Raw genomic sequence first — 18007 nt, forward strand, 5'->3', positions numbered from 1 at the left:
ACGTGGCGTGAATCTAAATCCATCTAGAGTTCTTCTCCGCTTTTCCAATAAATGCGCCTTATCTAATACGAATCCTAATTAGTTGGGACACCATAGGAAAAAAATATGTTATAAGTCCCTCTTCTTTAAATGAGCCTATTTATGTGACGCAAATATAAATTAGTTGGGAGCACTTCTCAATTTGTTAAATGTGTCTTATGAGATGGAAAATCAAATTAGTCAGATCCCTAATAAAAAAAATCACGTTAAAAGGCTTTTTTCCCCTTAAATGGGTCTATGCATTGCAAATCTGAATCAATCGGGATCACTTCTCCATTATATATCCCAACTCTGAAATAAATTAACCTACGTGACGTAAATTTGAATTAATTGAACGACAATACAAGTACATAACACTAATAAAAACATAAAGAAAATTAGCATTCCTTGGTCCACAAGAAAAATAACAACAATAAATCAATTACACACTTTGTCCTATATATTAACAAATTTATACTGTAACAAATATCTCCATAATTTGATTATTTTTTCCCTCATCAACATTCCATAATATGCACTGCTAGCAATACAAGATGCAAAGTCAAAGTCCATAAAAAATATTTACAAATTCTTAACTCAAATGAACAACAAAATAATAATAATCAAAGATTCAATATTTTATATATATAAACTCTTAACATTTTTCAAACATAAATGCCACCTAAGCATGACAATAATGTTTTGTTGACTTAAAACTTATAATAATCCAACTTCTAAGCTATTCAAAATATTAGCAACTTGTACAATTGATGGCCTACTTTTTCTTGAATTTCCAACACAAGCTAATGCAACTTTAGATAATCTAACAAGTGGCCTAATATCACTAGGCAACATAAGTCTATTGTCCAAAAATTCACCAAATTTCATTTCTTTAATCAATGGCAATGCCCATTTCACAAGTAAACTTTCTTGATCACATTTCCTTCCACTCAACAACTCCAATAAAACAACACCTAATCCATACACATCACTTTCTTTAGAACAACCCCTTTTTTCATTACCAATCCAATATTCATCATCAACATATCCCATTAACCCTAATTCCCTTTTATCATAACATGTCAAGAAAAAATACAAACCATAGTCACAAACCCTAGCACAAAAATTGACATCTATTAATATATTCGAGGGTTTAATGCAACCATGCACTATATGTGGTGCCATAACTTCGTGTAAATATTCTATTCCTCTAGCTGTACCAGCAGCAACTCTCAACCTACAATTCCAATCTAATAAGGACGTCCCACCACTACCAGCACCACCATCATGATCGCGATTTTGATGTAAGTAGAAATCAAGACTCAACATACCTCCAAATTCTGTTATCACGATTCTTTCCCCAGGAGCCTCAGAAAACCCTAAAATTGGCACAATGTTAGGGTGATAAGCTAAAGAAAGCCATTTCATAATCGATGTGAAACCAAAGCCAGCATTACTCAATACAAGCCTAGGATGGATCCTTTTTATAGCTACTAGTTGATCTCCATTTGGTAATATACCTACATATACACTTCCTATACGTCCTTGACCGATGATTCTTCGATAATTGAATCCATCCGTAGCTCCATGAATGTCCATTAATGAATAAGAACATGCAACTTGCTTTGTTGGAAGAGTTTCTTCAGCCTTGATTGGTTTTTTCTTGTAACAAATGAAGAGTAGAATAACAAGACATATGATGATAATTGCAAGTATAGCCAAAATAACATTATAAATAATTATGATCTCTCCACCACTCATCTATAAGATTTTTTTTTATAAAAAATCTCTATATATTTGGTGTTGTTGTGATTTAAGTTGAGAGTATTTAGAAGAAAAAAATTTGGCTAGTTTATAGAGAATGAAGTGAGAGTATATATATATATATATTTTAATGTTATATATATATAATAAAATGGAAGTAGAAAGAGAAAAAAAATGGAGTATTTTATTGGACTTTTGGTGTGTACTCTTTGAAAAAAGAAAAGTTGATTTGGTACTCCCTCCTATCCATTTTAGGTGACATCGTTTGACTTAACACGATATTTAAAAAATAAAGAAAGATTTTTTAAGTTCATAATCTAAAACAATTATTAGATATTATTTGTGTGGCTGTAAATTATTTTATTAAAGATAAAAAGATAATTTTAAAATAAAATTATTTTTAACTATAGTAAGATGATACTCTTTAGAATATATCATAATTGGGGAAGAAAGTTGAAAAATCTAAAGCATTAATTTGGCATACTTTTAGTTGAGGGTTGGCTGATAACTGTCATTTGACAAAAGTATAGGGGGTTTGGCAAAATTTCTAATTGTGAAAACAAATCTATTCTTGTAATATAGACATTTTTTTATATTTTCAATAGTCGAAATTTTTTGCTTAATAATTTAAGTTTGCGTTAGTTAGATACTATTGAAAGAGGAAGCGTTATACCAATAATTTTTCTATTTTAGGATTCAAATTCAAAGTTTCTAATGAACATAAAAATTAGGATATTATTTGTTTTTATAATTGTTTCATAAGATCATTATGAACATTATATTTTCTTAGTTTTATTCTTATTCTATGCCTAAAAAGGTTAAGTATTAATATTTTCTTAGTTTTATCATATTCTTTAAAATTTCCTACTATTTGAAAAATTACAATCCCTACTCTCTTTTATTATACATCACATAACATCACTTTACACGATGTATCGAGACATTGAGTGATGTATCGGGTGTTGAGTGATGTATTCGAAATTGTGACGCGATGCATCTGGCCGTTGAGCGATGTATCTAAAATCGGGACGCTATGTATTGAGACTTTTTGGGATGTATCGGGATTGCACCAAATTTAAGGAATTTTTGTAATTTGAAAAAGAATAGGAACTAGATATAATTAGCTCTTAACACTATAAAATTTGTGTAAAATTCTCATATAATTAATATTATTATTTTTTACAGTAAAACTCTTTTGGAAAAATAATTTTCCGGCCAACTTTAAGTTTCAATGTGTTCAATTTTTTCAAAGGGTACAAAAGTTTGATAAAATCCTATATCATTATAAGAAAAGGTCACTCTTGCCTCTTATTAATTAGCCAAAAAAAAAAGTCATGGTTTTGATGTTACCTTTCTCTTTTTCTTTTTTCTTTTTCCTTTTCAAATTGAATTTGCATCTGTTATTTTTCAAAAAGAAAAAGCAAGCATCAATAATCATGATAGCAAAATGTTAAACTATGGTCTTGGATTCTTTTTATATTTCATCCAGTATTCGATACTCATATTAAGACCCTAATTAATTTGAACTTGCACAGCGTAATATAACACCTATTAAAGAAGAAATTTCCTATATTTGTAGAAATAGCGTTCAATTGTCATGTTTTGGCCTTGTCTTTAAGAAATAACCAATGTCATGGAGTTTCAAATCTCCAGATGAAATTTCATGCATGGTAATTACAATGACTATATTTCAATTACATAGGCCGAAAGGTATCTACTTGTCTTTTTTCTGCTATTTTTTTAATACCTAAGCCTCAAATTCAAAAACTCTAATTAAAATTAAAGGGATATTATCCACTCTACCGCAATCCTAAATGTTAGCCAGAACATCATTTTCCGCTTTATTTATTTATTGTGACAACTCCTTGTTTCCTAACCTATTATAGCTTTTTGGGGCCAATTTTTTGGTTTCTTTTTGGCTCTTGAGTCTTAGTTATAAGAATTTAGTTACACCAACCCCAGCTTCCATTCAACCAACCTCATCTAACCCAAAGTTTCATATATGAAAATTAGTTTATTTAATATACAAACTTGCTCGATTATAATATACACTTCATTTAAATTTTACGCGATACAAATCAATGTTTATATCGAACATCGAACGAAAATAAATAAATAATAATATATATTCTAAACTGTTAAAATTTAATTATTCATTGCTTTTTGATGAATATACACTACATTATTCTTCTTTCAAAAGAAATAACTAATAAGATCTCTTTTTGTCTGCTTCCTGGTGTTATGTCACTATTAGAATTTAGGCTTTTCCCACTACGAATTAATAAGAAATTTGTGTTATAAAAATATGATTTTTTCCACCATTTTTCAACAAACCAGTTCAGTCGGACATGTATAATGGAAAACCGATTTTCACTGAAATACGATAAAGTTTCCTAATTTTTTTCACGTGGAAACAATATTGTATATTTTTCAATAGTGTATGAAAACATTTTAAAGAGTGAGTACAAGTTAAATAACAACGTCAAAATCCAGTATCCGTGCCTTTGCCCCATAAATCACCTTTTTGTTCATTCTCTTTGTGAGAGGCCACACATCTATGGGCCTTCAAGTAAAGGGCAGCCCAATAAAGTTTCTTTTGGTCCAAACCTCATCAGATGAAGGGAATTAAGATGATTAGCTTTGCTAACGTTCAAAGCGAATTTAATTATTAGTGATGGAATCAAATTTTCACTGAGGGATATCAAAATATAAAATAATAAACCACGAAGAAGCCTAGGGAGTCAATATATATACATAAAAAAAAAACGTTTTTATCTAGCTATACAATATAATTTATGATGAAATGGTGTCAATTATACATGCGGCTCTGTTACTACTAGTTTTAATCCGTTCATAACTATCTACCTAAGAATTGTTAATTAAAAAAGATGCAAATTTCATAAAAGTTAAAAAAAAATTTGTTAATACAACTGCTAAAGTGGTATGGGTATTATCATATATCCAAACTAATTTCATCATCCATACATTAAAGTGGTAAACTTTTACATACTTTTTTTTATAACTATAAGCACCAAATATGGAGGATATCATCATCCATAGTATCAAACAAATAACTTTTTACAACGTTTTATTGTTGTTGTTGTTGTGATGTATAAACATTGTTATGTTATTTTTCTGTTACAAAACTAAGCTATTAAAAATTGAGTGATCTGAAATCAATTCTTTCCTTCACTTATAAATAGGGGTGAAGCTAGAGTGTAGAAAATACATTCAGTAGAATTCAGTAATTTCAATTCCAACCTTTCCAAATCATACGCTTTAAATCCTGACTCTGTCTCTGTGCTTATAAATGCTTCTTGACACACAACAAAAAACCCAACACAAACTTGAAATGGAGATTAAAGTGGTACAACAAGAAAAGAAATCTCCCCTCTTAGAAGAAAACTTAGAATTACCAGAAGTTGAAAAAAACATTATACAAAAAGCAATTAGTCAAACATTTCAAAGCACATCACACTTAGCCAATCTTCTACCTACTGGTTCTGTTCTTGCTTTTCAACTTTTGTCACCAATATTTACAAATCAAGGCAATTGTGACAAAATTTGTAAATTTTTAACTATATCACTTGTTACACTATGTGGACTATCATGTTTTATATTGAGTTTTACTGATAGTTTTAAAGACAAGAAAGGGAAAATTAGCTATGGATTCGCGACGATACGAGGTTTGTGGATAATTGATGGATCAATAAGAATTCCAAATCAAATTGCAAGGAAATATAAGTTGAAATTTATTGATTTCTTGCATGGTTTTATGTCCATGTTGGTTTTTGCTGCTATAGCTATGTTTGATCAGAATGTGGTGAATTGTTTTTATCCGAAGCCTTCTGATGAAATAGAGGAGTTGCTTGTTGCTTTGCCAATTGGAGTTGGAGTTATTTGTAGTATGTTTTTTGTTGTGTTTCCAACAAAACGCCACGGGATAGGTTTTCCCCTCACCTCTAATTAATGTGGTCGGTGAAGATTCATACAATTGACCTCAACTTGGTTGGGACAGAGATATTGTTGTACTAGTTGCATATTGCTACTTGAATGAGGTGGTGGATGTGTTTTTTGTTGAAAACGTCATGGAATTGGTTTTCCCCTTACCTCTAATTAATATAACCAGTGGGATACATATAGTTGATCCCGACTTGTTTGGGACTGAGATGTTATTGTTGTTGTACTAGTCGCATATTTCTTCTTGGATGACGTGACGTGGTGCGTGTTCATTTCTTTCGTTCTTGGTTTTTGAATGAGAAATTTATAGTATGGGATTGATTTTCCCCTCACATCTACTTAATATGGTCGGTGAGGATTCATACAAGAACTTGGTTGGGACTGAGATGTTGCTGTTGTACTAGTCGCATATTTCTACTTGAATGAGGTGGTACATGTGTTTATTTATTTCGTTCTTGTTTTTTAAATGAGAAATTTATAGTGTGTGTTTTGTTGAAAACGTCACGGAATTGGTTTTCCCCTCACCTCTAATTAATATGATCAGTGAGATTCATATAGTCAATCCTATTTTATTTGAGAACGAGGTGTTGTTATTGTTGTACTATTCACATGTTGCTACTTGAATGAGGTGGTGCATGTGTTTATTTGTTTCGTTCTTATTTTTTTGAATGAGAAATTTGTAGTGTTTTTTTTGTTGAAAGCATCACTGAATTGGTTTTCCCTTCAACTCTAATTAATATGATCAATAGGATTCATATAGTTCATCCCAATTTGTTTGGGACTGAGATGTTGTTGAACTAGTCCCATAGGTCTTCTTAAATGACATGGTGCGTGTGTTCATTTATTCAGTTCTTGTTTTTTTGGATGAGAAATTTGTAGTATGTTTTTTGTTTTGTTTACTACAAAGTTTCGTGGAATTATCTTTCCCTTCCCGTTGAATAATATGATTAGTGAGGATTCATATAGCCGACCTAAATTGTTAGGGACTGAGACATAGTTATTGTTATACTATTTGAATATTGCTTCTTGAATGACTTGGTGCATGTGTTCATTTATTTCGTTCTTGTTTTTTGAATGGGGAGTTTGTAGTAAGTTTTTTGTTGTGTTTACAACAAAGTTTCACAGAGTTCGCTTTTCCCTCACCTCTAATTACCATATTCAGTAAGTAATTATATAACCAATCAAACGTGTTTCACAATTCATTTCTAAACTTTGAACTTATTTTTATATGTAATCTACTGAAACAAATTAAAAAAACACTAATATTATTATAAAAATACATTTTGCACGATGAGAGGGAGTTGCTCGGATGGTAAGCTCCCCTCACTTCTAACCCGAAGGTTGCGAGTTCGAGTCACCAAGGGAGCAAAAGGGGTGGAAGCTCCTAGGGAGTGTAAAAAAAAAATACATTTTGCACTGATAGTACTTAAAAACTTTAAATAATTATTACTCAAAACTCTGCTTTTTGTAGACCAGATTAGATGGGCCTCTTAATGGGCTCATAAATAAAGCTCATTCAGATATGGGCCAATCTAATATCCTTCCGGGGAAATTACTTGGGTGAGTATTTTTTTAGGGAAAAGAGTGAAATTGCTATTACGATACCAAACTTTATGAAGAATCTTTTATCCCCTGTAATTTTTAAAAGTGTATTTTAAAGGTATATATGAGCCCACGTGGACACATAGGGGCACATATATACCTTTAAAATACACTATTAAATAGTGCAGGGTGGTAAAAGGTCCTTTCCAAAGTTCGGTATTGTTACAACAATTTCGGTCAAAGTTCGGATATATTTCAGACCTTTTTCCCTATTTTTAATAAATAATTACTAGTTTTAGCGATATTTTTTATTTATTACCATCTATAGCAATACATAATAATACTAAGATAAATATGTTATGTATTAAAAAGTGAATATACATGCAATATAAATGTATTATAAGTGTTTTAAAATATATTATGTTTGTCTGGTAAGAAATTACACAATGTATTAAATGTACTAAAGTGTGTTATAAATGCAATATCCATGATTAAGAGGTTGTTTGGATTGACTTAAAAGTTGGTCAAACCTACTTTTAAGTCAGTTTTTTTTACTTCTGAAGGTGTTTGACAAATATAAAAAATAAGTCAAAAATGACTTAAAATAAGTTATGAAGTGTTTGACAAGGTAAAAAATGACTTAAAATAAGTCAAAAACCAAAAGTAAGTCTCCCCCTACTTTTTATATTTTGACTTAAAAGTCATTTGAGTTTGACTTTTTATTTTTGACTTAAAACGCTACTTTTTTAAGCCAATCCAAACGGGCTCTAAAACTTGTAGTATACATGTTTTATAAATTGTTCTCTATAACATGTATTAAAACTATATTATAAATGTATTATAAGTGTACAGTGAAAAAAATGTTATTAATATAGATGATAAATATTTTCTTAATATAGCATAGCTACGTAAGTTTTCATGTTCTTCCTCAACAAAGTGGATGAAATCGAAGAATCCGAACCCTTTCCTGACCTGTAAATTAGGTGGGATAGACAACTTTTGAATCGACAATCAAAATTTAGTCATCATTTTGAATATAATAAAAATATAACTACTTTTTATCACGAAAGTAACACTCAAATAGCCTTATTTAAAATATGAGACAACGCCAACACACAACGTTAAGATTCAAATTTTTTATTAAAAAAATTATAGCATTTAAAATTCCAGAACAATTTATGAAGTTCAACCTTATAATAAGTTGAAAGACGATAGATTTGGTGATATGAAAATCCTAGTAATTGATAATATGGAAAATTCCTAGACAAGCAGATCCTATATGATAGGCCTTGTTGCTTGTATGTTGATCATGATTTTATTTTTTTTGAATCTTCAAATACAATGAGTGCTCACTTTTTCCCCATGATGTAACACATTTAGAGATTCCCATTGTTTACTTTTTGGAAAAAAATATTGTTGTTGTTGTACACATTCTTATTGAACATATCTCACATATAATAATTTATACCTAAGAGGGGAGAACAAAATTATTAAATATGTATATATAATCGAAAAGCTAGAACAAAGACGAAGATAAATGTAATATAGTGACACTAGTTGACATGTTGCAACTCAATCGATTCAAGTACTTCATTTTCAAACTTAACCATGGACCTCTTGGAGGATAGCAAAATCCTCAATCAATAATAACATATACTTATATTAGGCGATAAAATTTCCTTTCGGATATATTCCTATCGGCTATCCCCTTTCGGATACATTCCTCCCATTAAGTAATGTAGCATTTACAATGTATCAGACAACCAAGAACTATATCCGAGAGCAATGAAAAAATTAAATTTTTTATAATTGGACAAACTTCCAGAATAGGATGTAATTAAACTCCAAGTGTTGTGATTTTTGTGCTTTATACTAATAAAATTATGCTCCTGCTTCCCCAATTAGTTGAGTTAAAAGTTTGAGTTTCCTAATGAGAACATTTTGAGTTCATTTCCAAAAATGAAAACTCATTAAGTTAAGTGATGATAATAATATATGTAAATAGTATTTTATTTATATTATTCTCTATTTGTAATATAACCTATAATGTTTATTTATTTTATGTATATATAATATTGTTTAAAAAAAAATCATGCGTAAGCTACTGATAGCCGCACTATAAAATTTTATGTGGTGATTAACTATCATTTTCCACCAAAATCCAAATTGCCTCTTAATTCCATCACTCAATTAATCTCAACCCTAAAAAATAATATACACTTGTCATTTCATGACCATATATATATTTAAAGAAAAGTACTTTAATTAATAGTTCATAGTCTATTTTCTACTCATGGTGTTTTGTTGTTGAGAGTTCAAATATATGTCATTTTTTGAAAAGTATTTACTTCCATTAATATTTTCCTTTATAATTTACAGATGAAAATGAAGGGAACTCATGAATATTATCACAAGAAAATGTTGATAAGATAAGACAGGCTCTTCTTCTATGGCCTCTCAAATCCCTATTTTGGATAAGATAAGACCCCACAAAAATATTATAATACTATCCATAATATATATTTTATATTTATCTATTTTATTCCATTTTCCAATAAATAAAAAAAACCAATCATCAACCTATCCTTTTATCTTTAACAGACATTTGTCACCATGGATATACTTCACCATGATATAATTGTCCTTTCTATAAAAACAAAAAAATAAATACTCTAAAAATGATTGATTTAAATTAATTATTATTTTTATATTTATCTTTACTCAATAAAAACAAAGAAATTAATATAGTAAAAATAATAATATTAAATTAAAACGAACAAATAAATAAATAATTTAGTCAAATTAATTTTTAATTAATATTTTTTTAAAGAGCGTGCCAAACAGAATATAACAAGTAAAATAAATAGATTGTTTTTGTTGGGTGATAAATAGATAGTTATATATATTGATAACAAACTAATTATTAGTAATACTCTATATAGAAGCTAAGAAGACATATATTAGTAATATATGGATTAAACTAACTTTAATTGTAGTAAGAATTTTTTAAATTTTGTTTAAAAAGTAAACATTTCACAAAATTAAAAAGATATTTAATTCTTTTTCTCAAATTTGTGGCATGTCCCTAATCCCTGTGATAATGAAGTCAACCTAAAAAGAAGGGGGGGAAAAATCATAACTAAGGATATTGATCTATATATTATACTAATTCTTATATTATAGTTTTTACATTACTAATCTGCGTAATTATTGTAATTACTAGCATTATACTTATTCTTGCGTGACTTGTCTCATAACCAAACAACCCCTTACTAATTGATTAATGGGAACTTGATTAATTAATTCATATTGTAGTAAATATGGTTAAATAATTCACCACCATATTTTTGTGATGCCTAATTAATTTGCTACATATTAAGCTCAAATTAAAGCCTAATTAAATGCTTAATTATAAACTAACATATGATAGCATCATTAGTTGGATTTGGTATATATTGGCAATCCTCAAAATATTAGAAATTGAGACGAAATTAAAATACATAGATGAAAATGGAAAACTTATTTTAAAACTTCAAAAACCACTAATCTTCATCAACTAGTCTATGCTCTAAACATCTCAATTTATACAACATAATTTTATTCAACTTATCTAAAAATAATATCATTATTTACTTGGATCGAAAATCTATTTGAAACAACTCTCTACTATACTCACAAAATAAAGATAAGCTCTGCATATATATCATTCTCTTCAGATTTCACTTGTAAAATTTCAATGATTATGCTATTGTTGTAAAATAAAAATTTACTTTTTATAATTAAAAAAATACGTAATCTTAAAGTTTCTCTTATACTAAAAAATGTCTTAAAATTAATTAGATAACGCATTTTAAAAGCGAGACGTATTGAAAACTCCAATGAACTTACCGCAAATTATTAGTTTCATCTCCGAACTATTGATAGCCTTAAAAACACTCATGTACTTGACTAATTAGATTTAAATACACCTTCAATACACTCCTGATCTGCCACATAACATAACAAGTGATGTCAAACTCTTGCATGAGACTAGTAATAAAAAATCAAGAGAAGTGTTGAAAACATTCCTAAATTTAACGAGATTTTAGGAGTGTATTTAAGTTCAGTTAGTTAAATAAAATGGTGTTTTTAAAGTTATCAATAATTTAAGGATGAAATTAATAATTCACGTCAAATTTTAAAATGCTTTCAATACTTCACTTTTTAAAAAAAATTATATTATAGGGAGTAATAAGATGTGACATAATTTGAAACAAAGATCATGTGGTTATAATATTCCGTAAAAAAAAAGTAAATAAATATTGTGAAATACTATTAGGATATTTTAGGAAGAAGACAAATAAATCGAAATAATACGAACCGTTCATTCGTCACCTGAAAAAACACCCCCTCCATTTTTAACAGCTCTTCTTCTCTTACAAACTTCTCTGTTCACTGTACTTCTCTGTTCACAAGTCACTATTTTCTCTCCCTTCGCTCTCACTGCCAATGGAGTCTCGCGTATTGACTGGTGGCGCCACCGCCATTCGCGGCGGTCTCCCACTTCTCCGGAAGCCGGCGGCAGTGATGAAGTTCACCACTGCCGCCACATGCGGCATCAACAGGGACTTCCCTGCTGGTGCTGTTACGGCAAAACCAGTCGGACCTCTAATTGCCGGCCCCAATTTGATTTGGGGGCGACAATTACGTCCGGCTATTCTTCTCGAAACTTCACCAAAAAGGGAATCCATTAAGCCGTGCTCCGCTGCGGCTTCTTCTTCCGCCGGAAGCAGCGATTCCTCCGGGTAAGGTCCATTTTCAATTTCTTACTTATTGACATATAGTTTAATTTGAGTTTCGACCCGCTTTGTTTTTCTTCGCCCAGGGATGCTAAAGTCGGGTTTTTCAACAAAGCTACTCTGACTACCGGGTTTTTCTTCTTCATGTGGTATGTCTCGACAACTTATCCTTTCGTAGCTGGTTAAAGTTACGTAGGTATTAATAATATAAAGATTAGTTAAGAAATAATCTTCGTATTATTTTAGGTAGGAATTAGTTATACAGAAATTTATAAGTTATTTCATTTGTTATCTTGTATAAATTAATATATAGATTTCTTCATTAACTTATTTCATGTATGCATTATATTGGTTTTTGAATTGCAAACTGACATCGTATTAGTTATGTTGAATTTTATACATAGTAAAACAGTTACCAAACATGAGGAGTATTATTTATGCTGAATTTAATATATATGAATATCTTAGTTCTTATTCAGCTGCCAAACTACCCGTTAGTATTTTAATTTTTTTATTTAACTGTTAAACAGTTTTGGTGATGAAATGACTAATTTGACCTTTTTTTTTGTAGGTATTTTCTGAATGTGATATTCAATATCCTCAACAAGAAGATCTACAATTACTTTCCTTATCCTTAGTACGTATTCCAATGTGATTTTTTTGTTTTGTTTTCTATGGTGTAATCAATATTTGATTGTAATATAAGGAACCTTTTTTAAAATATTTTATCCTTTTGTTTTTTTTCTTAATAATAATTATTGTAATAAATTTTGTATTATATATGCAGTTTTGTTTCTGTTATACATTTGGCTGTTGGGGTGGTATATTGCTTGGTGAGCTGGACTGTAGGCCTCCCAAAAAGAGCTGTAAGTGTTTTTTTAATTCATGTGATTTTTCTTCTCAATCAAATGTCTTCCGAGTTACTTATATACGTTGACAGTGTAAAATAAACTTTAGAGTCACGTTAATGATAAATATCCGTAAACGATGCTCATAAAGAAATGAGATTAGTAATGTGGCAAATAAGGTAAGTTACTTGCTAAATATGTTGTTAGTGTAAAAATGTTTACACTCTCATTGTATATAAGTTTAAATCCGTAGTATGATAAGAAAATTAGTTCCTCGAGTGACTTGTGATTGATTTTTCAATATGTACTTCCTTCTGGAGATAAAAATACTGGAGATCTCCAATTTGATTTGAGTTTGACTGTGAAAGACGATGATCGATGGCCATAAGAAAGTAAAATTCTAAATGTGGAACACACATTTTGATTCTTGGTTCATCATTGTCATGTATAAATCACCACATTAATAAAACTATAGAACAAGATTAAGGTATCGATTGTGTAACATTGTTTTAGGTTTAAAAAAACACATTTTCCTCAACTAATTCGTTTATTTTCACAAGACTGCAACTTTCTGATTTTCTGTGAGTTTCGATGTCTCTTTGTAGCCTATTGATTCAACACAACTGAAGCTGCTCACCCCTGTTGCCTTCTGTCATGCGCTTGGCCATGTTACCAGCAATGTCTCGTTTGCTGCAGTTGCTGTCTCATTCACTCACACAGTCAAAGGTCGCATTCCACCTATCGCTGCAGAAAAGTTTTGCGTTATATAATCCATATTCAAAGTCTAAGTCTGTTTCTTTTTCTTTGTACAGCTCTGGAGCCTTTCTTCAATGCAGCTGCGTCTCAGTTCATTCTTGGACAACAAATACCTTTAGCACTATGGCTGTCACTTGCTCCAGTTGTCCTTGGTTAGCTCTGTTCTTCTCTGTCTTGTTCCACTCGGGTTGTAGCGATAAACACCTTCTTATTATTTTGAAATGAGGAAATAGCCTGAAAAATCAGTTTCAGTCTGATAAATAAAAATTGTAGATTCTTACATTTTATTTAAAGAAAGGGGAAAGTTGTGTGGTCGTCTGTTAGGTGGATGAGGCTGGGGCCTCATATCCTCGTGTCTTTATTTAGTAATCGCATAGTTTCTTTTTCTTCGATGTTTTTTGCTAGCTGTTGCTCCATTTTGCTCTGTAGCTTGACATTTTGTCGTCATTTCTTTTTCTTACTGCAACCCTTTCCTGAATAACTTCACCTTTTGAGCCGAGGGTAAGGTCTACTACATACATTTTACCCTCCTCAGACCCCACTTATTGGATTACACCAAGTATATATGTTGTTGTTTGTTGTAAAGGGGTAAGATTTTAAATCCTTATATGCAAGAGGTAATTAACGTGTTGTTATTTATCTTTCAACTGGATGTGCAGGTGTGTCGATGGCTTCATTGACTGAGCTATCTTTCAATTGGTTGGGCTTCACTAGTGCTATGATTTCTAACATCTCCTTCACATACAGGAGTATATACTCGAAGAAAGCTATGGTATACTCTATGTAAAACTAATCCGAGTATTAAAACATTCAATCCATCTAAGGCAATTTTTCTGATGAATGCTTCTTTTGCAGACTGATATGGATAGTACTAACGTGTATGCCTACATATCCATCATTGCTCTTATCTTTTGCCTCCCGCCTGCCATTTTTGTGAGTCGGATAACATCAGCATGTCACTTTCTCTTCTTTTCACTCTTTTTCTTGTAAATCTACTTCTTCCTCATTATATACTTTTCATTCTGACAATGTTACAGATTGAGGGACCTCAATTGCTCCAACATGGATTCAACGATGCCATTGCTAAAGTTGGTCTAACAAAATTCATAACAGATCTCTTTTGGGTGGGAATGTTTTATCACCTCTACAATCAGGTAAACCAGTTAGTAAATGCTGCTAGATTGACGAAAACCTGTGAAAAACCTTCAACCTCGTAAACATATTAATAAGTGACTGCATGCATAATTGGCCTTTTTACAAGATTTCCCGCATTGCTAATCTTCTTGTATTTGTACTTTTCTTTACACAACCAGGTAGCCACAAACACCCTTGAGAGGGTGGCACCTCTTACACACGCGGTTGGAAATGTGTTGAAACGTGTGTTTGTGATTGGATTCTCAATTGTTATCTTCGGTAAGTATCCATCTTTGCTAAGTTATATCCGCAGAATGCCATGTTGTTATGACGAGAAAACTTAAACGTATACATATGTTGCAGGTAACAAAATTTCAACACAAACCGGTATTGGAACCTGCATTGCAATTGCTGGAGTTGCAATCTACTCTTTCATTAAGGCCAAGATGGAAGAAGAGAAAAGGGTGAGTCCAAAACGAAATTTTGATTCCTTAACAAGAAAATTATTGTTCCAAATTTATCAAAATGAATATACCTTAAAAGGAAAGCATGTGCTGTTGGTTAAACACTTATAGTCGTTTGATAGTTGGTTAGAGTTATGCAGTTATTAGTTATCTGGATTTCTAAACTGGAAATCAAACATCATATTAATTTTATACATGAAAACTTGCCTCCTAACCAGTAATCAAACGTGGTACTGCTTATGCAGAATTTAATACGTGCATAACTCACCTCTAAACCAACTATCAAATGACCCCTTATGACTAGTGGTTTATCTTGTCAAGCTTATTTACCATTATGTGATAGTGATCGTGCATGTATCCGTCTCATGTATCTTTACCACTTGTGTGAAAATCTATTAGAACTGTGGACTTCACTCGTCTACTACTCGACCTTTGCCACAAAGATTGTTTCCTTAACTCCATTCTAGATTGCCACATGCATTGATTTAACTATATCGAATTACTAATATCTACTAAAACTGATATAATTTGCTTCATGCCGATGTTCATCTTATGATCTTGTTCTTTTGCAGCAAAAGAAAGCCGCCTGAAAATGAAGGAACGCGTATCAGGAAGAAGGTTGTGATGGACTCTGTGTTGATTTTTCACTATTTTTTCCTGTCCAAATAAAGATGAAGAAGGGAAATCTCTGCTTTTCTTGGAGTTCTGTAGTTTAGTTTGGAGTCAATTGTTTTGATTCAAAGGTCAATTGCCTGCTAATTTCTGTATACTTGTGATTATTGTAATAATAATAATGTACCAACTTCTATATATTTCATTCCCAGACATCTTGAATTCATTAGACTGAAGATTTTCATATCATGTTAATACACCATTTTCTCTTGAACAGCCAGCCTACACAATGAATTTTCATGTGTATCGGCGGTTGAAAAACTTATTTGCACTTGATATTTACACCGACTGAATAAGTACAATATAATCATGGTTATATTGATTCACATTTTCGTCTCAAACATATCATTAACCATAGTAAACTAATATAGTTTGGTGTAAACATTGGATGTGTACATTTTTTCTATTCAAATCTCCTATTTTTACCAATTTTGGTAATGTGCTAGTTAATATCCTGAAAAGGAATATGTTGACTCTTTTCCAATTGGTTGGATTGTAGGTGCGATGACTTACTTCAAGGTGAGGTATTTGGTTCATATCCAGGATGACCCATCTGCGTTGGAGAAAAAAATAGAAGAAGCATCTAACTACTCCATGCATTTTCGACTTGGCTTGGTGGGATTTAGCTCAGTTGCTAGAGCTTCACTTTTGAAATTGAGTCATTACAATCACGGATTGGATGTTTAATTGTCCAAATGATAATAATAGTATCTTGTATCTGAACTGGTGGTTCAATTAAAGTCTACATTTGGAATAGCCCTAAGATTTTGAGAGGAAATTTAAAATATCTATCATTATATCAAACATGTTAGACGATTTTGTAATTAATTCCTTTCCTTTATCTCCTATGTAATTATTTTCCCTTCCTCAATTAACAGGCCTTGAACAAAAGAGCAAGCATAAATAACCCATAACTCTCAAATTGACCTAAAAAGAATTGAAGTATAATATATATCGCGTAAAAAATAATTACTATCTCTTTTTTTTAAAACATGTTGTAACATATAACATATCTAATTTTGAAAAGTTCAAATTCACTTTTAAAGACGCTTACTAGTAGATATCGTTTAGATAATTTGATAATATAAAAAGAATATTTACATTATCGGTGTACAAAACTTAACAAATTATGTGAGGAAGGGAGCTCTTAACTACAAATCTCCTCTACCTTATGGAAAGAGGTTTCAAACATTTTCTCCTATATTAAAATTCAAATTATCATAGTTTTGAATGTGTGACGGAAGAAAAGTAATGAAATCTGTCATGGCTACTGAAGAATTATTCTTTTACTTATCAATAATAAAGCCTTTGACTATTATATTTATTAATCATATCTTGTTCAGTTTTATCGTCCAAACTCGTTTTTAAAATCATCAGCTGAAATCAATGCCTCGATATCTTCCCAATTCCAATAATTTGATAAATTATTCATGACACTACTTCTAATTGGACCTTGCCATGTAGTAGTTGACTCCTCCTCCATGTTACTATCAAGATTTTCCATGTAATTATAAATATTTGAAGATGTAGTAGAAGTGGGAATTGAAAATGGAATATTTGTATCATATGGTTGAGAAGTACTACTCTTTTCCCTTGTGATGTCACTTGTTGTCGGTGCAGGACAGGGTAGGTTGAAAATTTTAGGGCTACTTAAGGTCAAACTCACTTTGCATTCTCCATGTCCCGCTCTATTGTCATCCCTACTTGTTGATGTGATCTTGAGCTTGTTTTTCTGACCCCCGCCGATGGGTAGGTTACGGAGGAGGCCACCTTGAGTCCAATACCTTTTACAACCTTTACATAAATAGCGAGGTTGTGACTTGTTGTAATTGTTGTAGTAACAAAATTTGGTATTTGTTGATTCACATCTTGGACACTTTAAGGGCTTTGTTGGTTTAGTAGTTTTCATGACCAAATTATCAAAAAAATATATATATTGATGATGTGAAAATGATTTAGTGTTACTCTAGCCTATAGATAGATTTTGGTGCAAAAAGAGATGTGAATATGAAGAAAATGAGAACTGTTGTGTTTTTGCTTGGGAGAAATGGTGTGTTGAGGTGAAAATACA

General features: G+C 31.0%; 3 protein-coding genes across 3 annotated transcripts; 2 read left to right on the forward strand and 1 right to left on the reverse strand.

Moving 5' to 3' along the window:
* Positions 1-735: 735 nt before the first annotated feature.
* LOC125810057 (probable serine/threonine-protein kinase PBL7) lies at positions 736-1779 on the reverse strand. Its single transcript, XM_049489573.1, has one exon. It carries the CDS (start codon positions 1777-1779, stop codon positions 736-738), a length of 1044 nt encoding a protein of 347 aa, XP_049345530.1.
* A 3313-nt stretch (positions 1780-5092) lies between these two features.
* On the forward strand, positions 5093-5752 carry LOC125810070 (protein DMP4-like). Its single transcript, XM_049489587.1, has one exon. It carries the CDS (start codon positions 5093-5095, stop codon positions 5750-5752), a length of 660 nt encoding a protein of 219 aa, XP_049345544.1.
* A 5947-nt stretch (positions 5753-11699) lies between these two features.
* On the forward strand, positions 11700-16077 carry LOC125810049 (triose phosphate/phosphate translocator, chloroplastic). The gene is made up of 12 exons (XM_049489565.1): positions 11700-12068; positions 12149-12211; positions 12634-12699; positions 12850-12928; positions 13516-13636; positions 13723-13818; positions 14326-14438; positions 14522-14599; positions 14704-14820; positions 14980-15079; positions 15164-15264; positions 15837-16077. The coding sequence occupies exons 1-12, from the start codon at positions 11773-11775 to the stop codon at positions 15852-15854; spliced, it is 1248 nt and encodes a 415-aa protein (XP_049345522.1). The 5' UTR covers positions 11700-11772; the 3' UTR covers positions 15855-16077.
* The last annotated feature ends 1930 nt before the right edge of the window (positions 16078-18007 follow it).

This window comes from Solanum verrucosum, unplaced genomic scaffold (assembly GCF_900185275.1).
Source record: "Solanum verrucosum unplaced genomic scaffold, falcon-dt-bn FXZP01000281.1, whole genome shotgun sequence".
NCBI lineage: Eukaryota > Viridiplantae > Streptophyta > Magnoliopsida > Solanales > Solanaceae > Solanum > Solanum verrucosum.

Excerpts from the sequence above, each read along its gene's own strand:
- LOC125810057 (XM_049489573.1), bottom strand. The coding sequence starts at position 1,779 with ATGAGTGGTGGAGAGATCATAATTATTTATAATGTTATTTTGGCTATA.
- LOC125810070 (XM_049489587.1), top strand. The coding sequence starts at position 5,093 with ATGCTTCTTGACACACAACAAAAAACCCAACACAAACTTGAAATGGAG.
- LOC125810049 (XM_049489565.1), top strand. The coding sequence starts at position 11,773 with ATGGAGTCTCGCGTATTGACTGGTGGCGCCACCGCCATTCGCGGCGGT. Across the intron at positions 12,069-12,148 it reads GGAAGCAGCGATTCCTCCGG|GGATGCTAAAGTCGGGTTTT; the intron begins GTAAGGTCCATT and ends TTCTTCGCCCAG. Across the intron at positions 13,819-14,325 it reads ACTTGCTCCAGTTGTCCTTG|GTGTGTCGATGGCTTCATTG; the intron begins GTTAGCTCTGTT and ends CTGGATGTGCAG.